At 43.5% G+C, this 24,000-nt stretch overlaps 2 protein-coding genes across 3 annotated transcripts in view; one reads left to right on the top strand and one right to left on the bottom strand.

Moving 5' to 3' along the window:
- Positions 1 to 5,005: 5,005 nt before the first annotated feature.
- On the top strand, positions 5,006 to 10,997 carry wdcp (WD repeat and coiled coil containing; the record flags this gene model as incomplete). Its single annotated transcript, XM_084314224.1, has 4 exons — positions 5,006 to 5,058; positions 5,566 to 7,612; positions 8,753 to 8,873; positions 10,759 to 10,997. Exons 2-4 carry the CDS (start codon positions 5,585 to 5,587, stop codon positions 10,995 to 10,997), a joined length of 2,388 nt encoding a protein of 795 aa, XP_084170350.1. The 5' UTR covers positions 5,006 to 5,058; positions 5,566 to 5,584.
- Positions 10,998 to 12,848: 1,851 nt separating this feature from the next.
- The window catches only part of mfsd2b (MFSD2 lysolipid transporter B, sphingolipid), a 34,478-nt gene continuing 23,326 nt past the window's right edge, over positions 12,849 to 24,000 (bottom strand). For both annotated transcript variants that reach the window (XM_084314970.1, XM_084314969.1), the window contains exons 9-15: positions 21,553 to 21,674; positions 20,875 to 20,958; positions 20,167 to 20,250; positions 19,031 to 19,140; positions 16,951 to 17,094; positions 15,922 to 16,098; positions 12,849 to 13,231 (exon numbers count right to left, since the gene is read on the bottom strand). In XM_084314970.1, the coding sequence (XP_084171096.1) occupies positions 13,183 to 13,231; positions 15,922 to 16,098; positions 16,951 to 17,094; positions 19,031 to 19,140; positions 20,167 to 20,250; positions 20,875 to 20,958; positions 21,553 to 21,674 (770 nt within the window). In that variant the 3' untranslated portion in view covers positions 12,849 to 13,182. The remainder of the gene's footprint in view (positions 13,232 to 15,921; positions 16,099 to 16,950; positions 17,095 to 19,030; positions 19,141 to 20,166; positions 20,251 to 20,874; positions 20,959 to 21,552; positions 21,675 to 24,000) is intronic.

Genomic DNA, 24,000 nt, shown 5'->3' with positions numbered 1-24,000 from the left:
TCTTTCAAAGTCGGTGATGCTTAGAGTTTGGAATCAGGGCTGGTGGTCTATCGCCCTGCTCTAAAGACAGTGGTGCATTCCTGAAATCAACTGGGATTGCACGCACCTAATGGCGCCACGTGCACGCGCGCTCCCACGCAGGGGCGTAGCTGGGGGGGGGTAGCTTAGGATGATTCCAAGGGCCCAGCACTGGGGGGGGGGGCCCCCCCAAAAAAAATAAAAAAAAATGTTTTTACTAGACATTATTGATGCTCTCATTGATACTATTGATACTATTGATACTATGTTTGTTTCTGAAGTGTGTGTGTGTGTGTGTGTGTGTGTGTGTGTGTGTGTGTGTGTGTGTGTGTGTGTGTGTGTGTGTGTGTGTGTGTGTGTGTGTGTGTGTGTGTGTGTGAGATATATAGAGAGAGAGGGGGGGCTTTGGTAGACTATTGCATTGGTCCATTCATTGAAGATGAACGCAATGCGACATCCTTTACTAGGCTCACCCACCAACAGTGCAGGTGCTGAACTGCTGATCCGAATGTATAGGTAAAAACCATATTATGCGTTTTCATCAATAAAAAATTGCCAATTTTTTTTTCGCTCGCAAGCTTTCGCGCACTCGCATTCACTGGGGGCCTACAAATACATTCTTTCATGGGGCCCAGAATCTGGAGCTACACCCCTGCTCCCGCGAATGCGCATAAATGTCCCCTCGCTTGAGCACACACTACAGACACAGGGACGCAGGAAGGGGGGGGTGCGGGGGGGGCTGCAGCACCCTCTCTCAATTATTGCAAAAAAATCAAATAAAAAATAAAAAATAAATATAATTTTTTTTTTTTTTTTTTTTATGACAGTATTTATATATTTGTATATACTGTAACTGTATAACTGTAACACTGTATATTATAAGTTTATCCTGCTCAAAGCACGTCACCATTTTAATATTGTGTGTATTGAGCCGTACTATATTGTAGCCATTCTCCAATCTGTTAAATAAAGTTTTCATTCATTCATTACACTACTGTATGTACACAATCATACGTGTAAAACCGAGTAGATTTTCGAGTAATGACAGACTGTCACAGACTGATTGAATGACAGGTGAAACAACTAATTGTATTCACCTCCCGTCTCCCGCCCTTCCCACGCGCCACGAACCACTGAGCTACTGTGATACAGTGCTTGCGCAGTCAGTCGATTTTAGCTAGTAGTCAGACTTTGCTAGCACAGAATGTCTCACTTGCAGAAAAGAAAAATATCAGATTTATTTTCTAAACGTCCCGCCGGTCCCAGTGACGGGGCCAGCAACATGTCTGGGGGGTACAGGCTAGACCAGGGGTTCCCAAACTTTTCAGGCCGCGACCCAAAAAAAACGGTGTCAGAGAGCCACGACCCCCACTATTATAGGAGGTAAAAAAAAATATTTTAAATGGAAATGTATGGTTGAAACATGCAAACGTTCAAACGCACACACACTAATAAGCATTGGAGGCTTTTAACCAGGGCCGGACTGGGGAAATCATTCAGGCCAGGAAATATAGCCCCAGTCAGGCCACTTTTTAAGCAGGGGGTCTGGGGGTCCCCCACCAGGAATTTTTTTGTTACAAAGACTTAATTTCCTGCATTCTGGTGCAGGCATTTTTTTTATTTGTACCCTTTAAATGCCAGTGTTTGTGATGGCATCACAATTTATTGTTAAAAAAACAGGCTAGCATATGTATGATTAGCAACAACACAGATTTGTATGGATTTTCAGTTTTTTGTAATTGATAAATACAATATTTTATTCAACTTCAGCCCTGATCATAACACCACATATTCATTTTATAATTCTAACCCTTTAAATGCCAGTGTGTGTGTGATGGCATATATTTGCAATATATCAAATGCAAAGTAAATTTTTCTGGGGGGGATTATTACAGGCTAGCATGTGTCAATGATTAGCAGTTTTTCGTAAGGATCCCGCCTCCACCAATCACATGCGGCTCCCTTTGTGTGTGTGTGTGAGAGCAAGAGAGAGAGAGAGAGAGAGATAGTTCTCCAACTTGTGTGAGTTGCAGTGATCTCCTGGTTGTTCCCCACCTAGGTTATCTAACTATTGCGCTGGTGCAAATAGAAACACTGGCCTGGCCTGCTTCTAAGTTCAGTGGCCTGACCGCAATTTTATTTTATTTTTTTTTTTTCATCTGGCGACCCCCCAGCACCCCCTGCCGTTTTATAGTTCCCGCGTGCCTGACAGTGCCTAATTGCCTCTACGAATGGAATGTAACACATGTCATTCACAACAAGAAGTTAGGTGTGAATGTATCTGAGAACGTATTTAACACACCTGACAACCGGCGCTATTGATATGCAAATAGCGAGTACTTATCTGGGCTTGCACGTAGTGCACCCCCGTCCCATGAAGAACGCATGCCTGTCTAAAGATAAACTCTAAGCATAACCGACTTCGAAAGAGGGCGGACATTAATAAAAATGTCAATCAATCAATCAATCATTCCAATAACACACGCTCACTTAAAACAGCGCACCTCCGAGCTGCTTCTATAGAAAGTAGGTTCGTGGCTGGCTGCCACAGGCTTGCCCCTTGAGAGGATTCCCCGTGCTGCAGCTGGACCCTACTCAACAGGGCAGCTCAAAAAACTGCAAATATTTTTTCAATGAAGCCTAAATAACTATATCAAGGAAGGTCATATTTTCTAGCCTATTATAAACTATAAGCCATGTGTTCGTTCTTAGATTATTAGTATTATTATTATTGCAGGACATATTTCTGTTCAGTGTTCACTAAGAGCCGAGGCCAGTCTTCCAACAAGGTTCATATGCTATAATTAACTAATTTCGTCTAACATTCTGCATACGGGTTAGCGGGTAATCACACACAATCTTTGCATTCCAATTTCTTAGCTCTTCATCGGGCACACACATATTATCATTCTTTGAGAACCTCTAGCAATGCGCTTTCGGCTTAGTATTAGTTAATAGTATTACTGAGATTGTGTTATTATTTTTAAAGCAAACTACAAAAAAATGCTCATATCCAAAAGTAGTAGATAGATAAATAGGTCATACATGTAGGTATGCTGCATTTGGTTATGTGGGTGGGTAGGTTTGTAGGCAGGTGGCCGTGGGTGGGTGTGGTTATATATTATTATGTATACAGTATGTACTGTGTGTATGTTTGTATTAACATGTATCTTTTGAATGTATTCTGGTATTTTATAACATGTATATTTTTGTATGTTTGATTTTACAAAACAGGGGAAGTTCTCGATAAGCCTCTAGGCTTCTAACTTCTCCTTCACAATATGGTTATAACTTATTATGTATTGTTTTTACTTTTGTTTAACTGTGTTAATAAATAAATACAAATACAAAAATACAAATAAATGCATTCAATTAATTTAACTAGGTGAACCAGGCACGTGCGCGCTCCGACCACCAGCGTGAAGAGAGATTTGACATCTGATATACAATCACCTCTCCGAATGCAAAATATCCTCTTCAGTTGTTTAACGTCGAACTATTTCAGTCAATTATGCGTTCTGCGGTGATTTTCGACAATGGGGTTTTGACTATGTTGGTTAATAATAACATAACGTATATCCATAATTGTTATTTACCAGTATGTTATTAACAAACGTTCATGTAGTTTACATAGCTACATTGTAAAAGCAAGAAGACAGCGCCCCCGAGTGGTCAGAGCAACTAACCAAGAACGTGAATACTCCAATAGGGTCCAGCTGCAGCGCCAGAGAATCCTCTCACTGTCGCCCTCTTTCGAAGTCGGTTATGCTTAGTTTGGTTGATTGATTGAAAACTTTATTAACAGATTGCAGAATGGGTACAATACAGTACAGCTCAATACACACAATTGTTAAGGGGATGCAGACCAGAGAAAGACTTTCGTCTTGTTTACATCCCAGGCAGGCAAAGGCAGGTTTATCTAAAGATAAACTCTAAGCATAACCGACTTCGAAAGAGGGCCTAAGCATAACCAGTTCGAAACAAGGCGGACATTAATAACATTTTCAATCAATCAATCAATCAATCAATCAATCCAATAACACGCTCACTTAAAACAGGCTTGCGACAGAGTACAGCAACTTGCAATGGGCCTGGTCTACAAGATACACTACGCGACCAAGGTACCCATGTACATGTCAAAATACTTCCCAAAGGTCAGTGAATACCACAATCACAACACCAGAGGGAGCTCCACAAATCATGTAAAACCCAGATTCGGCTCAAACAAGGGACTAAACACGTTTCGCAATTATGCCACATCAATGTGGAACGCCCTACCTAAAGCTGTATAGGAATGTGAATCACTTTCAAAAACACTCTCAAAAAACACCTACGTGAGACTGCAATTCGAAACTGGCCCCTACAAATGTCCTAACCTAGTTGTACAGTAAATGACCAAGTAAGGCTTTGTCAGTATTCCAATGTACAGTGTAAAATGTGTGTGTGTCCCCTACCCAACCCCCCCCCCCCCCCCCCCCACCTCCAATGTACAGCCCTCACCCACCCACCCACCCAACCCCACCCCACCCACCCAACCTCCTCCAATGTACAGTTTCTACGCCAAATGTATATACACTCTTTTTCTGGACACTTTCGTATCACAAACAGTACTGTATTTGCAAATCTGATATGTCATAAATGTATAGATGTAGCAGTACTGTCTATCTGTATGTCATGGATGTATGTCATATATGTTATGATGAATTGAAAATGGGGGACCCTGATGTAAACAAGACGAAAGTCTTTCTCTGGTCTGCATTCCCTTAACAATTGTATGTATTGAGCTGTACTGTACTGTACCCATTCTGCAATCTGTTACTAAACTTTTCAATCAATCAATCAATCAATCAATGCCCCTTGAGAGGATTCTTCAGCGCTGCAGCTGGACCCTACTCGAATAAACACCAAGTACCACAATGCCTGGAAACAGTTTTATTTTATTTCCGGGTCAACTAAACACACTTCTCAGCCGCGAAACGTGAATCAAAAGTGGGACATTATTTCTAAATAGCTTGTTGAACATGCGTCCGGATTGACAAGGTATTGTTTCTTGGGTAAATTACGTTCTCTTCGTGATATTTTAAATGTAGTGTATTTATCCTGGTTACATACATTAGCTATATTTCTAGCTCCGACCAGAACTTTCATTACACTCGAATCCGTGTATTCGGACTAGTATTCTGGTCAGAGCTCGCTCTGTCTAACCGTTACTCAGATGATAATGATAACAACAGAGGTCGCCATAAGAGACTATTACTACTCATACTAACAGTAACTACGCAGTAATGTCCAGGTATTCACATGACCTATGTAAATGGCAGGGTCATTCAGGTGTAAGCAGCTAAGTCATAAGCTCTCACACTTGCCTCGGCACAGGGAGAGGGGATTAAGACTACTTGGCAGGAGGCTTTTCCATATTCTTAGTTTGCGTGGGTAGCTGGAGGAGGTATTCCTCTGCATCACCTGATCCACCTCAGTTCAAGTACTTTTTCATCCATGTTAACAGTTTGAGTGATATCGTTTTTGTCTCTTCTCTCATCGGACAAGCCTGTTCTTCCCTGCCAAAATGGAGCTCGGCAAGGCTAAGATGCTGCGGACAGGTCTCAACACTCTACACCAAGCCATCCACCCTATTCATGGGATCGCGTGGACGGATGGCAAGCAAGTCTGCCTCACCTCCTTCTACTTCGTCAACGGTGAGATCAAGTTCGGGGACACCAACGTCATCGGGCAGTTTGAACACGTCTTCGGGCTCTTCTGGGGCCCGCTGTGTTCCTCCGGGTCCCCCGCCTTGCTGGCGGTCCAGCATAAGAAACACGTCACCGTCTGGCAGCTGCAGCTGAGTGCCCTGGAGCAGAACAAGCTGCTGTGCACCCAGACCTGCGAGATGAGCGAGCCCTTCCCCTTGCTCTCCCAGGGCTGCGTCTGGCACCCCAGACTGGACGTCCTGGTGGTGCTGACGAAGAGGGACACCTCTGTGTTGTTCTCCGTCAGGGTGGACAACAGGAGGGTCAAAGCGGACATCAGAGGCAGCGGCATCATCCACTGTGCCTGCTGGACCAAAGAGGGCACGCGGCTGGTGGTGGCCGTCGGCAGCGCGCTCCACTCCTACATATGGAACGACGCCCACAAGAGTCTGGTCGCCTGCTCCTTCTGTCCCATCTTCGACGTCGGCGGCTACATCTGCGCCATCGAGGCCACGAGGGAGGCCCAGGTGGCGGTGGCCACGGAGCTGCCTCTGGATAAGATCTGCGGGCTGAACGCCGGCATGGAATTCGAAATGTCCACGGAGATGGACTCCCTGCACGGCCAGGCCTCACATGTGGTCCTGCCAGACGACAACGGTGTTCCGGGTGCCCGAAGGAGGTCGTTTGGGTCCAATTTGTCCTCCATCTCGGGCCCCATAGACCTCACCCACATCCTGGCCAGGCACCGGTGCTCTGACCCCAGTCCCCTCCTTAACCTCCGCCGCCAGGACACCGTAACGGGCTCCGGCCAGGACTCCTCCCACCTCATCCTGGTCACCTACGAGCGCAAGGTCACCACCACCCGCAAAGTCAATATCCCGGGGATCCTGGTCCCAGACATTGTGGCCTTTGACTCGCGTGGCTCCACGGTCGCTGTGGCGTCTAACGCCTGCAGCATGGTACTGGTGTACTGCATCACGGCCTCGGCCATGCCCAATGTCCAGCAGATCTCGCTGCTGAAGAACGAGAGGCCGAAGGGGGTGTGCTTCCTCAGTGATAAAATGCTGCTGATGATGGTGGGCAGGCAGAAGACCAATGACCCCGCCTTCCTCGCCTCCTCCAACACCGATAAGTACATCCTCCGGATCACAGCCAAAGAGCTGATCTTCAACGGAGAGACCCCTGTGAGACCGTCCTCCCCTCAATCCCCTTCTCATTTCCACACAGGGATTAGGAGACACTCGGTGCATCTGCCCGAGGACGCCAGAGAGCATTTGGGGATAAAGGACTTGCTGCTTCCTGGTGGTGCCACCTGGTCCCCCGGTGGCAACAGGCGCAGGCTGGTGGAGGAGGTGAGGAGCAGAGAGCCCAGCCCCGTCCCCAGCTCTCAGGACCTCTCGGACCGCGACTCAGACAGAGCAAGCTCCAGTGCCTCCTCCGTCACGGTGGAGAACTTTGCGATGGACCACGGCAGACGCATCACCAGCCTGGCGGTGGCCGGACAGGCTGGTCGTGGTCTGGACTCCAGGCGGCCCAGCTCACCCCGCCTTGAGGCTCCAGACAAGCTCCAAGGTCGGGACTCCAGCCGGCCCAGCTCACCCCGCCTTGAGGCTCCAGACAAGCTCCAAGGTCTGGACTCCAGCCGGCCCAGCTCACCCCGCCTTGAGGCTCCAGACAAGCTCCACAATGACACTACACTACCTGTATCTGACAAGACTTCAGGCCCTGCCAAGGACAAGGAATGCCATCTAGAGCAGCTGACCCAGAACATGGAGAGGCTTTTCACTCGCTGTACGGATGTGCAGCAGTGCCTGACAGAGATCAGAGATTGTACCCAGAATCGGAAGAAGGCCTCAAGTGGATACCCCAGTTTTTCTGATGCCCCCTATGTCAATGTCACATGTCAGGTATGGTAGCATTCAACACTGGAAATGTGCTATACAAATAAAACTGACTTGACTTGACTTGACAGTGGGCCTGAGTAAATAGCCTTGATTATAACATGTTATAATTGCTTATTGCATACATTGGTTAAATCTTCTGACATATTCTCAAGTCTCAAGAGTTTTGAAATGTTAGAGGTGGTTTGGTCTAAGTTGGTAGCTTGTATTGTATAACTGTATAGGTAGTCAATGGTAACAAAAGCCTAAATGTTTAGAGTAAAGCGGAGATTTCCCTCATCTTGAGGATCTCCCTCATGAGCTTTAACTTGAGAGGCTTTAACAACATAATCAATTAAGGATTAGAACTCATCTAATGGAATTGGTTAATAGGTGCGACATAGAACCAATTGACATGCACGCTAACTACTGAGCACCCACACGCATATGTGAGCATGATCCACATAGCCCACAGCTGTTAGATTAAGGGCCAATCTGTGTTTCTTTTTATAATTTTTTTTTACTACATAAAGGTGTGTGATACATACATTCATGTAGAGTTTGACATGTAGATCGAAAATAAGCTTTTTGGGATTTCCTTGGCTTAAACCCATTGTGAATTGGAATATAGATCTGTTTTTTTCCAGTGTTTACAAACATTACCAACGTAAACCAACCTTTTACAGCCACAAAATATAGCGAAAACAAGTATAAACTCGTATTTAACTTAGCTAGCGTTAGTCCTTCTACCAGGTCAATCAACTAGAGAATCCTGAATTCCCCAAGGGGATCAATAAAGGAATATCTTGATCTACATAGGGACTGGAGATGTAAGATAAAAAAGCTATAATCTAGTGCAATGCATCTTTTCTCTTTGGAGACTAATGTTTTTTTTGTACGTTGTCACACAAAAAAAAAACATGTCTACATGAATAACATGTCTCCTATTTATTATTATCAGTGGTGGGGCTACCAATTTGTTTTACATTTGGATCACTGATCAGGCCTTTAACCTCGACTTCCTTAGATGAAATATTCAGTGTGTGAACCAGTCCACTGCACCAGCATGTGTAAACTTTGAATGTTATTTAAAGTGAAAATCTCGATTGCCCCGACACCGATCATATGGCTCTCTCTCCCTCTCGTCCTCTCTCTCCCTCTGTGCAGATGCAGCTGACGGAGAACGTGTTTACAGACGAGAGGAGGCCAGTACTGCTGTGTGAAGGCAAACTGTGTCTGCGTGTCCTCCAGGAACTCTTTAGCCTCACCGTCGTAGAGATGATGTATGGTAGGTTTCTGCGTCGCGCTAGGGCACGAGGTTTAGTCTATTTTTGGGGACGTTTGACTTGCTATTCATGGTTTATAATCCGCCGTTGACTAAAGACACACCTCTTCAAACAATATCTGAAATTAAACCCCCCCCAAACTATGTTTATTGTTTAAAAGGATCCCCATTAGCTGTCACCTAAGTGGCGAGCTAGTCTTCCTGGGGTCCACACAGAAAGACAACAGAAAACACAAAACATAACAACATGAGATACATATGACAATCACAATTAACAATGATAATCTAAAAACAGTAAAACATTGTAGACATAGTGTTTGTTCTCATGGAACAATGTAAGACTAACCTTGCAGCTCTGTTCTGGGCAGTTTGCAATTTCTTTAGTTGACCTTTGGATGTCTCCTACTACTATGCCACTATACTTATACTACTACTTATCATGCTAGTATGCTACTATGTCTATACTAATATGCACTCAAGCTTGTTACTATTTGACAATGCCACTGACCCTTATCTGCCAGAGAGGTACCTCTCTTGCTGACTTGTTCACAATTTGTAAGTCGCTTTGGATAAAAGCGTCAGCTAAATGTAAATGTAAATGTTATAAGAGGAATCCTATGAGTCAGGACACTAAAATACTGGTCCTATCACTGGTCCCACGGTCGAGAAAACCTGATTATTTAGTCATAAAAGAGTTAGCCACTCCTCCAGGGTGCCAGCCGGAGCAGGAACAATACAGCGTTTAAGATCAAAGTGTTCCAGCGCATACCAGAAATGTTCAGATGGTGCTGGATTACTTTTATCTCGGGACACTGATTTATTCTATCATCATTATCTTCTTAATTGCATTAGACCCCATTGGCTCGCAGATCAAACTACAATGAGAGGGGGAGCTGCCAACATTAGGTTGAGAAGAACACAAAGATCACTAAGAGCTTTAATAACCACATACCACCTTGAGGAAACTCCAGGCTGGGTTCGTGCCCCTATGGTAGGCCCGCCCCTGCTGGGCTCATAGAGAATCGTCTTTCCCCAGGTGTGGATTCCCTGACCTGGAAGTCATTAGATGAGCATAATAAGCTATAAGTAGTCCACTCTAAAGACAGAATTCTCTGCAACCGCTCCCTTTAAATAGCCGTTATTTTTAGAACAATTTATTTATTATTATTTATTTATTATTTTTTAAAGCTAACTACCTAAACTGTTATATAATACGAGGCGTCTTATTTCACTGTGCTTGTTTACACTATGAATCTAGCACGTTTTTATTTAGCATCCGACGGTGTGCTTCCGTTAGTTCAGACTACTGTATAATTGGAAGTGATTAAAAGCCTAGGTGAGATTACGAGGTGTTAAAACAGAAGCAGCTTACTACCCTCCTCTTTGAGCGCTGTTGTTGTTGTTGTTGTTGTTGTTTTGCTGCTATTCTCGCGCCTCTCCACGAACAGACACTACTGACCATGATTGCAACAGACTTCAAAGCCCCACTCTGGATTTGTTTATTAACCGTATAAATGTGGGATTATAGTCGCATCCATTATTTTTTTATTAGTTTAAAGGTGCTAACATTCAGCCACTAGATGTTGCACTAGAGCACCAGCATGTCATTTATCCAATCCAAATGTGCATTCCACGTTCATTTTGGACCCGCCAACATTTTTTAAATGATAAATTCATTAATTAATCAATCAATCATACCTTTCTAAAAGCTCTGTGGATTAAAAAAAATTTAAAATGTTTTACTCTACATAGATTCGGGGGACAAAGCTTCTCTTTTTTACTATGACTAAGTAACCATATCAACATTGTATAATGAATGAATGAACAACTATCCATCTCCTGACACATTCATTTGTTAAAAAGGACTTTCTTTCCCCTTTCCTTCCAGGTCCGTTGTGGATAGTGCTGGTTGCAGACGCGGATGGCTTCGTGCCTCTGACGTTGAAGTCCAACGATGAACTCACAGTACGAAATGGGAAGAGGAAATCAACCCTGCGGATCCCAGCGAACCCAGAAACCCCCTTCCCACCCAGCCCCAGCCCCGGTCCCAGCCCCATGCTTAACACCAACACGACTCCCGAGACCACACGGCACCCAGTCCCACCGCAAGCCTCTGTGGACTCTTAGCACATGCTCCCTTTACTATTTTGTAACTGAACCTAAAGCCTTGATCGCACCTAATCTGTAATGCGTTTATGTTGCTGCACAATATGTTCTACACAAGGGTCCCATGGGTGGCTCAAACGGAAAGTGGTCAGGCGTGTGATGTTATTTTGGATGAAAATAATAATTGTACTATTGCAATATTAGTCTTGTCTTGAGCCACTAACTAAACTAGTACAAATCTAGCCCAGGACTTTGATTATAGAGATAGAATATACATTTTCTTTGCAACTTCAATTCACTGATAAATCATGAAAATATATCAGAACGCTAGCAAACCACTACATCTGGTTTAGTTCACGATGCAACACCTTCAGACGTAGTGCAATAATCGGTGGCCACGGATTTCTTTATTGGACTGAACGTCCACCGCAAAGCAATGCACAATGGATTAGGTGCGATCGAGGCAGAAGTATACAAACCGAGCACAGAAGACGTAGACAGCAGCTGCTAAAAGCGGACTTGCACAATGCACATAGTAACTCACTAAAGTGGACAGCAAAAGACAGAGCTGCTATGAACAATCTTTCTTAATCTCTGGCAAATACATTTTGTACTGTAAAATGTTCAATGTTTTTTTTTTTTTTTTTTTTTAAAGGGTTACCTTTTCACGTAAGATGTTTATTGTATTATTTCTGTTCAACAGGAAACAAGGTTAAAATATATATATATATATTTTGAAGCGGTAATGTTAAATGATTTATTTACACTCGTTTGATCATTTGGAGCAAAGTGGACCTGTGAATTACAGTTGGATCTTAAAGTTGCAAAATGATTGCTTTTTGAAGTCCTTCCCCTCTTAGAATCTGTTGCATACACATAATTGATCCACTCAAAAATCCCATTGCATGTCAGACCTATATGTATGATGTCACTGTGTTAAAATCTACAGAAATTTCTGTTCTGTTTCTTAATCAGTCTGCCCGACTCTGTAGCAGAGACTCATTCACGCCTTCGTCACCTCCCGTCTCAACTATGCAAACTCTGTCCTCGTAGGACTACCCAGCAATGCCCTGAACAGGCTTCAATACGTACACAATTCTGCTGCTAGGGTTCTCACCCGCACCAAGTCCTGGCACCACATCACCCCATCCACCTCCACTGGCTTCCAGTCAAGTCCTGCATCAATTTCAAGATCCTCCTCATCACCTATAAAGCCCTTCACTCCCTTGCCCCCCGGTACCTAGCTGACACCTACATCCCGCCCCGGAGGCTGCGGTCCTCTGACTCCGGTCTCCTCTCCAACCCCACCACCAACATGCGGACTGTTGGTCCCAGAGCCTTCTCTGTTGCCGCACCCACCCTCTGGAACTCACTCCCTCCAAACATCCGTAGTGCTACATCCCTGCATCCCAACTCAATACCCACCTCTTCACCAAATTTGTAAAGACTCTGCCTGATTTCCCTCTTTTATTTTTGTTCTTTTCTTTTTTTGTTATGTTGTTCCCTGATCCCCTTCCCTTAGCTTCCCCCTCCTGTTAAGCACCTTGGGTCTCCTGAAAGGTGCTATATAAATCTAAGATATTATTATTATTAATCCCCATGCGGACTCCTGGCTGTGTAGTAATATAGCCAAACACTAGAGGGCGCAAGAGTCAGAAACATAACGTTCCATCATTGTTTTCTATTGTCAATGTTGGAAGCTGTTGTTAATGTCATACAAAAGATGCAGAGTAGAGGGGGGAGATAATAAAACTGTAAAACATGTATTCTGTGTGTTTCTTTAAATACTACATTACCTTGTTAAAAATCTATTATGTGGAAGATTGCAATTCGTTTATTTAAAAATAAATTGTAGACAATAAGTCATTCTACCAATCAACGTCAACAGCATTTATTTAACTTATGCCATCAACCCATCATATACCATTCATAAATATCAGCACTATTGAGCTAAACACAGCAAATAATGATATACATTCATTTATATAAATTAAGTAATCTTGTCTATATATATATATATTCAAGATGGTTATACATTACAGGTTCATGTGAAAACAAACAAACTTAAAAAAAAATGTTTACATTAAAAACAGAATTTGTTTGATGATTTCTCTGTGTAATATACACTAATGGGAGGTCATCCCAGTTGAACACTGGAATAGGTGGCGTCGGCTTTGGGAAGTTGCTCCAGGTAGAATCCATGTCATCACGCACTGCCCAAATCCTCCATCGTTCTGGAACTGATGCTTTGTTTCCTGATGGGAGACATAAATATTCGCTTTTAGAAAGTCAACAGAATAATCAATGATGGGACCTATTCTTATTCACTTGAATAAAACTCAAAGAGAAACCACTCTCACGAAGAGAGAGACGAGTCTGCCACATGTTCTGTCACAGAATCCTTAGTTACCATGGCAACCACTCTGGCTGAGATCGTGATTCATTTAAAACATCTTTGAAACTCACATTTCACTTCAAAATGCAGTCAATTATAACTTTACTCAACATAAAATGATCATATGTAATTATTTTGTGTTAATTACAGCTCCATGAAATGATGTACAGTAGATGGGAAAAATTGCAATACCTTGTCTTATAGGGACCACTACCTTATCATTTCATTGAGCTGTAATTAACACAACACAAGGATTTCCCCAATGACATCACCGGTGGCCATATTCAAACCTCTCAACAACTGTCAAACTAAATGACGGTGTGCAAAACTGTTTCAAGTTTTTATGCGTGAGATTATATGCAAAATAAATCAGCAATCATTCTTTTGGTGAAGTGCTCGTTTAATAAGCAGTTCTGAGGAAGATCCTTTGAGATCAAAATATTATCTTTCAATAAAGATTTTCTAGTTGCAAGCTTAAAGCTACAATGTGTTTTTGCTCCAAAACATAATCTGAATGAGGCATTTCGATGAATTTAACCCTGTCGTTCTGTTGTGAGGAAGATGTGATAATTGGACAAAGTACGTGCTCTGTGTCTCGAGAGCTCAGCCACACCGGGACGCCACCCGGCGGGGGGGTCGCTGCAGCCGAGCGCAGAACACGCTGATAAGAAGCCGTGTTTGAGTCGCTGGTTTCTGACCACAATATTATGCTGAGAAACTGGGGAAACCATGAGGTTATTGATGAGAATCCAGCTCCAATTGTCTTCTAATGATTAAAGCAACGTTGTTTACAGTTAATAGTGCATGCCCTAGTTTCCTACTTAGAATTCTGACTTCAAGGGTTCCATTGCAATTTTCCTAGTAGGAGGTTGTAAGTTCCAACTTCAGTGGAATGTACCATCATATCTATAGCTGACAGATCATTCAAATGTAGTCTGTTTGGAGTGTTGTGAAGTTGAAACTATCTACACAGAACCTCAAGCTGAGTAAATGGTAAATTTTAGCACTTTACAATTTGTTCCTCACATTTTTACCCATTCACTCACATTCACACACCGATGGCGGAAGCAACCATGCAAGGTGCCAACCTGCTCATCGGGAGCAGTTAGGGGTTAAGTGTCTTGCTTCGACACGCTGCCCGGGAGGTACGGGAATCGAACCGGGAACCTCCAGATTACCGGACAACTGCTTTACCTCCCAAGCCACTGTCGCCCTGTGAGTATGCGACTTATCTCAAGCAGTGTAACATTTACACTGTTAGAAAGACACTTTGAAAGACTGAAGAAGTCTGCTGCTGAGCAAGGAGTTGAAGTGTTTGCAAACTCACTCACCTTTTCCCCCATATGCTTTTAAGAAGCTTCAGTCCGGGGCGAAAAGGAATTCAGTCACACTTGTTCACAAGTAATTTCCATTCAAATCAAAAGCAAAAGGACCTGTGGCAGGGACGTAATTAGGAACACCTCTATGTAGGAATAGCGATCAGAATGTTAGCCTGCTATGCCTTCTGTAGACCTACAAGTCGTGTCATGGGCCATTTTTTTATTAATAAATGAGTATTAGCAGTATAATGAGAGGACAGAGCACTGCACTTGCAGTAACTTAGTTTTGAATGGGGAACACCGTAACACTAAAGATGGTGGCAACAATGAAACTGCTTGCTACAAAACTAATTACATGTGATGTGGTTTAAGGATGTGGTAACTAAGGATTCTGTGGCAGAAACCACTGGACAACGCATGTGTAGAAGCTGGTCTAAGTGGAAAGACGTGCCTTTTTCTATCACCGAATTGTTCTTTTTGACCATATTAAACATTACAGTATGTGTTGTCATTTACCAGTTACTTAAAATATGAAAGAAAAACGATAATATGTATGACAGATTCAGATGACTCCCCCTTCAAAGAGATGGAGGTTAGTCCCTGTTATCAAGATTGCAGCAGAGTGGGCGGCTGATTGGCGCAGTGGGCAAGGCGCTCGCCTCTAACGCTGGAGACGCTGGGTTCGAGCCCAGCTCTCGGCGTTGCTACGGTCGTTCATACTAACACAATTGGCAAGTGTTAGAGGGTGGGAAGGCCAATGGGTGGGGATTTGACGTTGACAGCGACTCCTACAGGTCGGTTTGGTGACGCCGATGCGACGGAAGCAGGAAGTGACGGGGGCAGCGTGAGCCTCCCACGCGTTACTCCTCGTCACTGAGAGTTCGAGCTGCTGCGGTGAAAAGATGCGACGGGCTGCCTCCTCGTGTACCGGAGGGGACACGTGATGCAAGGCTTCTGTCCTCACTAAAAAACCGACCTGTGGGAGGCATAGTCTAGCAACGTTCAAGACAGGGGAGGGAAGAATTCGATACACGAAATTTGGATGGGAGAAAAATAGAAAATGGGGAGAAAAAGTGTATAAAAAAAAAAGATTGCAGCAGAGTGAAATGACTTCTCTCCAGACAGACTTTGGTATTAGTATTATCGTTATGAGCCTGGGTCCCAGGGCGGGAAACTGAATGTCTCAGGGGGGTCCCTGGATGATAAAGGTTGAGGATTCATGGCTCCTCACCGCAGCTCGTCCAGACAGAGTTTGTTCCTAAGCCGGACGTCCTCGCTGATTGGGTAGAGCAGGAGAATCAGCAGTCCTGTGATGATGAAGGCCACTGGGGCAGCGCCGATCAGCAGCTTCAGAGTGTAGGCCACAGGAGCTGGCTGCTTGCAGGCACCGGTGTCATACCCTGCAAACCTACAGCACAAACACAGAGCACACACACGGGAATGACTCTTCTGTTAGTTAGCCTGTCGTGCTATACAGACACATACTATGGTGGTCATAAAACTGTGCGATTACTGGTGCTGATCCTCTTTTGATGATAGTAAGACATTGGTGGTTGTTGTTGTTGTTGACTTCTGTCTGTCTTGTCATATATATTTTGTATACTAGCTACCGTGTGACCAAATTTTATTATTTATATCTTATCTTTCCTATCTCATCTTATCGTATCCCTATCCTGTTATATTCTTATCTATACCGATACCATTCCCCCCCCCCCCCCCCCACTTTTTCTCCTTATTTTTCTATTTTTCTCCCATCCCAATTTCGGACTCTCATTGGCGAGGTGTAACGTGTGGGAGGCTCACGCTACCCCCGCCATTTCCTGTCTCTGCTGTGCAGGCGTCCCCCAACCGACCTGTAGGAGTCGCTGTCCACAACGTCCAGATTACCACCCATCGACTTCCCACCCGCTGACTCTGCCAATTGAGCCAGTATGACGGCCGGCCCAAGCCGGAGGCAACGCCGACAGCCGGATTTGAGACCGGAGTCTCTTGCATTGGTGATGTCATATCATAGTCTGCTGTTGTCATATAATTATTACTGTTACTAAAATAATTCAGGGTATGGCAAACTATATCCTTCATATGTATTGCAGGGGAAATCAAAACATGTGCCTAGCATTGCAGAGCTTGTACTGTATGCTGCACACAAGGACACCTGACACCATTTAGACATGATGAATTATACATGGGTCCAGTGGTCCTGTATCGATACAGAGCATCGGGCCTACGGGGTGATGAGGTCATGGGTCATGTGACTTACTCTAGGCAGAGTGTGGACACTCCCAGGGAGATGCCGGCGGCGAACTTTGTGAAGAAGACATAGAAGGAGTAGAAGATGGCCTCGTGGCCTTTACAGTAAGGGTTGGCGAGCCTGAAGTCGTCCACCACGTCTGGGAGCATGGACCTGAGACACACACGTGCACAAAATAAAAGAGGATGAAGGAGCTTCTAGACATTAATCCATTTGTCTGTCTGTGTCTATCCGTCTGTTTGTCTGTCTGTCTGTCTGTCTGTCTGTCTGTCTGTCTGTCTGTCTGTCTGTCTGTCTGTCTGTCTATCTATCTATCTATCTATCTATCTGTCTGTCTGTCTGTCTGTCTGTCTGTCTGTCTGTCTGTCTGTCTGTCTGTCTGTCTGTCTGTCTGTCTGTCTGTCTGTCTGTCTGTCTGTCTGTCTGTCTGTCTGTCTGTCTGTCTGTCTGTCTGTCTGTCTGTCTGTCTATCTATCTATCTATCTATCTATCTATCTATCTATCTATCTATCTATCTATCTATCTATCTATCTATCTATCTATCTATCTATCTATCTATCTATCTATCTATCTAACTAACAGTACTGGTGTTTCACCAGTAACCACCAAAGACAGTCAAAGATCTGTGGGGGAGGGTATGTTCACATGTGCACCCTCTCTCTCTTTAATCATTTTACACAACCACCAGTCAAGATGGCACCGATCTAATGATGGGAGGTCTACTCGTAGAGCCTTGACTAGAACGGCGGCCCGAAATTGCGGCACTAATAGCATGATTAGATGATGAGCAGGCAGGCTGTGCCACCCGCCACAGATGGGATGAAAACTGGATAAACAAACTGCCCTCCCAAAAATAAACATGACCCCTCGGGAGACCCTATCATTTGGGTTTAGCGAGGGACGGGGCAGGACGGGGCAGGACGGGGGGGGGGGCGAAGAGGGGAGTTGGCCGACAACAGAGAGAAGAGAGTGCAGTGAGAGAGAAGGAGGTGACTCCCGCACTCTGATGTTGTAATAACTGCTCTGTAGTTGTATGTATGTATGGTTTACAGCTGAGGCCACCTCCGCTCATTCATAAAAGTGATGTCATGATGGCCGTCTGAATGAATGGCCGCTAGGCAACGGGCAGGGAGCTTTAGTGGGCAGTGTTTCACCGCAAGACAGTATGTGAGCACACTATTGTGGTTTGACTAATGCCCTTTCACATCTGATGAGAAGCTAATGATACTAGTTATAGCGCCAGAGCCGTTACTTGTGCAGATACAGTTACAGCAGCGCCGCTGTTACAGCTGCTACTGTACACTGTTAATTTGTTTAATGTTCAATTGTTATGGAACAAGACCAGAAACCCCTGAAGCTGTGTGATCTGTGTTCAGACCACTGGTCTCCGGTGGCCTCACAGCTCCAGCAGAAAACAGGATATGTGTGGTTGAGTCATCTAGTCTAAACCAAGGTTATTACAGTTAACTAAAACTAAACTAAAAACTAAAACTAGGGGTTCATTTTTTTATTAACTGAAATTAAAAACTAGAAACGATATTGTGTACTTGCAAAACTAACAAAAATAAATGGAAAATATACAGGAAATTTCTTTTGTTTTAGGCTTTGTCAATTTGGTCAAATGTGTCAACACAGCAAGCTAGAAGAGGTATTGGTGCATAATGTTCATTGAGACTGGGATGTCTACATGACTGTGATTACTTTCACAAAGTGATGTACATTACACAATACCTTCTCAACTTCTTAAATCTTGCCCCCGACAAATATATTATAAAACATTTTTTTATTAAAAAATAAACTAATACTAATAAAAACGAAACAAAAACGGAATATTTCTAAACAATAACAACTAAACTGAAATAAGCAAACCCACTCTGGAAACTAACTGAAACTAAACTGAATTGAAAACAAAAATAAACACACTTTCCAGGTTTATTTGAACTGTACTGGCATGTTAAATCAAGCACATCTCCAGTAGCTCAAATATTCAAACCACATTCATAATTTAGTCTGAGCTCTGATAGGCATTTTACGATGATATCATCTGATGTGTAGAAGGGGGGGGGGGGTTGGGGAGCTAGGTCTTTACCATGGCAACAGCAGCGAGGCGGCCACACTGAGGCCAGAGGATACTGCCACCACGTAGGCCACCACCACGTTAGGGATAAACACCAGCATCACCGTAAAGGGCATGATCCACTGGGAAAGAAGACAAAGCAATAGGGGGATAAACATACACACAAAGAGATAACATACAACATAAGACATTTCATGTTTTCAGGCGTGTGTGTGTGTGTGAGAAAAGAGACAGAGTCCATCACACTTTAACTTTGTCCATAAGATGGCACAGTAATATTAGTGGTGGAAAATCACAGCAGCATCGATGGCTACCAAAGCAACAACAGCAACTAGAAGAATGCACTCAGAGTGATGACCTCCGCCAAGGCCTAACAATCTACCTACTTTGTCATTACTTTAACATGCAGCATTTTACATGGTAGGTGACAGAAACAAGAGTTGCCGATATTGACAGTCTCTACAGCAAACTTTGTGACTGTACTAACGGGCCAGGAGATGCGCTCATTTGACAATTTAAGGTTTGGCCCATATGGTGGCGCTAAAAGTCACAGGGTGATCAAACTCCATAGGTTTGTCCCACTAGGGGTCATGCATTTTCACAGCAAATTTTGTGACTGCACGACTAATACATCAGGAGATGCATGGGGTTTCTGACACAAAGTCTGTAGTTACCACGGCAACCACTGCAGAGACTGTTAATCAATTTTTAAACACCTTTAAAACTCACATTCCACCTCAAAATTATTTTACTCAGTGTAAAATAACATCAAATTTAATTATCTCCTCTGAATATGTTTGTTTTGCAGCAAGTCGTTTTGTTGTTCAGCATTACAACATACAAGATGTTCTCAAGACAGATCATTTTTGCAGTGCAGTCCAGTGCCTCTCCGGAGAGGACACACAGCAAACGTCAAAGGGATCTACTGAGTGTCTCTCCAAGTCTCTCTGAGTGTTATGTCGATATACAGATTGCAGTGACTGTTTATGAGCACCACTGGCGCCATGGATCCACTTCATGCCGTCTTCTGTCCGACCTACAGTACAACGTCTAACCATGCCCGCTCTACTTCAACCTGTTCTGAGTGGTTCTCCTGCCCCCTTCCCTGCGCTGTCCTTGATGTGGCTAAATACGGAACCGTCGCTCACCGTGATGCCACAGAACGCTGCCGTCTTCTTCCCAAACCTCTCCAGGAACCACTGCCAGAGCGGAACGCTCACCGCGGCTGACACCTGAGGGAAACAGGTCCAACCACGTGTTTGAGTTGTGAATTGTTGCCGCATGGCTCAAAGTAATTTAGATAAGTCATTCATTCATTCATGATGAAGAGAATAGTTCAAGCTTAATTCGTGTATAAAGCATGATGAGAATCAACCTAACCTTTTGTTTGTGTGCCAGTGTGCATTAAGCTGATTGACATGTGAGGAAATGACTTGCCGAACGAGATATTCACACTATCGCAGAGGAAGCTTTTCACTGCCATTGTACATGTATAATGTGTAGGCTATGTGACAAATAAACCTCGGAATATAAATTGTTATGGGATATTGCTAAACATTTGCCTACAAAACAGTATTACATTTGAGAATGGAATTATCAGAATGTTTTATACAATAAATATATGTCTTGGTTTTTTTGTGTTCTGATTTTTTCCCTCTTTTTATTCTTTTCTCTATTTTCTTTTCTTGTATACATGTTTTTATTAATATTCAATGATGTCGATTTTATGACTTAGTGAAATGAAGGGGAGGACTTAGTCTTCCAGGCTTCTTTCCTCTCCTGCTCACTTAAAACAGCATTTTCTATCAGAATAAATGTAACTACTGTGCAAATACATAAACCAAACTAAGACTCACCAAGATAGTCAGCACTATATTCTGGAAGTGATCCCTCAGGTCCACGGCGTACATACAGAACAGGACAAAGTTGCTCTGCACCAGCTGAAAAGCAGAGATAAAAACATAGTTCAGAACAGTCTCCTCCATCCTGTCTATTCAGCACTGTCCTGGTGTCTGCATCTTGCTGTGCATAACGCTGAGTGAAGTAAGTGAGTGAAGAAGCTGCTGACAGCATGTCTGCAGCGATTAATTCCCAGCTCCACGCCGCACAGCTGTCAACCGACACCTTCTCAGACATGAGTATACCAAGAAAAGAAGAAAAAAATAATTGAATAATAGATGCAGTGTGGCCGTTTAGAAAATCTGTAAAAGTTTACACATTGCAAAGTCTGCTCTGCAGACTTAAATATGAATTCTTACAGCTGCACCAGGGGTGGCGGTGACAGAATAAGAAAACGCTAGTCAATGTCACATTCCGTGGCGGTGATATATCATTATCTATGGTCTTGAGAGTTGAGAGACACCGTGGGCCTTCAGTTGAGTGCTCCTCCTCTGCAGATCAAATCAACATTGAGCGCCGGCTATTCTGGTACATTGCAGATCCAGCCGGTCAGAGCCCCATTTACTGTAACGCCCTTACGCCACGGTGGTGAGTGTCTGAGAAGAGCGTTTCTACATAAAGTTGTGTTTGTTTACCTGAATTGCCACAGTGATGAAGAGGAATGCCATGGTTAAGGTGAGGTACGGCCCGTGTCTCATGACCAGGATGAAGCCCTGGTGGAAGGGGATCTGTTTCTCTGTCGTCGGGGCGTATGGGTCTGAAAACGGGTCAAACGTGACATGAGAATACGGGAGCATCAAAGCACCGAGGCCGGGCTGTGAAACAGTCACCCCGCGAAAAGTAATCACCATCTTAGTAAGTAACGTATGTCTTTTAAGTCTTAGGGAAGTCTGCCAACGGGTGGTGAGATCATTTCACTTCAGCGACTGTAGTTATTTCAACACAGTTGAACGTCTTGTAACAAGTGACAATATCTTGCAAAAAAAGAATCCCCCCCCCCCCCCCCCACCTACCCAACCTCCTCCAATGTACAGTTTCTTCCCCCTCAAATGTATATACTCTATTTTTAGACTATTTTTGTACTCATAAACAGTACTGTATATTTGTAGTCTGGTATGTCATAAATGTCTAGCTGTAACAGTACTGTCTACCTGTATGTCATGTATGTCATATGTTATGATGAATTGAAAATGGGGGACCCTGATGTAAACAAGACGAGAGTCTTTCTCTGGTCTGCATCCCCTTAACAATTGTGTGTATTGAGCCGTACTGTATTGTACCCATTCTGCAATCTGTTAATACAATTTTCAATCAATCAATCAAACTCCAAGATTATTTTGCCCTTTTCTTTGTCGTTGTTACAGAAAATGATCTAAAGAGCTAGATTCTTCCCCCCCACTTGTCATACAAGATGTTCTCAAGACAGATCATTTTTGCAGTGCAGTCCAGTGCCTCTCCGGAGAGGACACACAGCAAAGGGATCTACTGAGTGTCTCTCCAAGTCTCTCTGAGTGTTAGTGTGTCGATATACAGATTGCAGTGACTGTTCTACCTCTTACTGGATATGAGCACCACTGGCGCCATGGATCCACTTCATGCCGTCTTCTGTCCGACCTACAACGTCTAACCATGCCCGCTCTACTTCAACCTGTTCTGAGTGGTTCTCCTGCCCCTCCTGCCCCCTTCCCTGCACTGTCCTTGATGTGGCTAACAGCGCCGACTGCAGCGGCTATTCATCCTCAAACCGGTTCTGACTACCACAGGCGCGATGAATCCACCCTAAGTCGCCCTCAAGTTGAGTTGACATATGCCTCTTTGTTCTTAGTTCTATTTATTACTTTAATTGAATCATTTTCTTATTTACCTTGATTCTATTAGCTATGGGGCATGTCAAGGTGGTGTCATCCTCCTTGCGCCGTCCTTGATGTGGCTAAGAGTGTCGACAGCAGCGGCTATTCTTCCTCAAACCGGTTCTGACTACTACAGGTGTGATGGATCCACTCTACATCTCCCTCAGTTTTCTTATTTTTTTTTAATGTTTTCATGTACCTTAGATACTATTGTTAGCTTGTTAAGGCTGTCAAATATATCGCGTTAATATCGCGTTAACTCCCGATTCTATTAATGCCACTAATTTTTTTAACTCAAGATTAACTAAAAATTTTTTTTTTTTCTTTTTTTTTACTAGACTTCACTCAGGTGTATTATTGATGCTCTCATTGATACTATGTTTGTTTCTGAAGTGTGTGTGTGTGTGTGTGTGTGTGTGTGTGTGTGTGTGTGTGTGTGTGTGTGTGTGTGTGTGTGTGTGTGTGTGTGTGTGTGTGTGTGTGTGTGTGTGTGTGTGTGTGTGTGAGATATAGAGAGAGAGGGGGGTGAGAGAGATGAGGAAGGGGCAAAAGAGAAAAAGAGCTGGGAGAGTGTGTGTGTGAGGGAGAGAGGGGGGTGTGTGATTAATCAGCCCTTGTGTGTGTGAATGTAACAAGTTCCTAACGTTTTCTTTCCCCTATTATTTCATGCACACTTTATTCATTGTTTTAAATTATTATTTTCTTTTAAGTTATTTTGTGCATCACTCTGTTTTGAATTTGATGCAAATTTGCAATGCATGAGGGTCATCCTTTTGTGTTAAATGGCTGCACAAAGCAAGCATTTGTTGACTCGCATGTTGATAAGAGTATTAAAACTTGGAACTTGAAAAAGATCTGTTTAAGGTAAAAAAAAAATTAAAAAAAAATGCGATTAATTTGCGATTAATCGCGAGTTAACTATGGACAATCATGCGATTAATCGAGTTAAATATTTTAATCGTTTGACAGCACTAATATATATATATATATATATGTGTGTTTCATTACATGTATACAGTATATACATTCATACCAATTATTCGCCTATTCTCCATCCATCTATCATCCATTGCAACACTAAATTATCACCGACATCCAAGTTGGGGGATCCCCTTTGAACAGCCCATCTGATGTTTCTCTCCTCCACACCACACTTTTTTCCCCTATTGCTACTGTAGGTTTTTAGCGAGTCGTTCCTTATTGGGGAAAATCTGGGTGTGTTGCATATTTGGA

Source organism: Notolepis coatsorum (genome assembly GCF_963971535.1).
Source record: "Notolepis coatsorum genome assembly, chromosome: 5".
Lineage (NCBI taxonomy): Eukaryota > Metazoa > Chordata > Actinopteri > Aulopiformes > Paralepididae > Notolepis > Notolepis coatsorum.
Note: the sequence above shows the minus strand (reverse complement) of the source record. Positions and strands in the feature narration are given on the sequence as shown.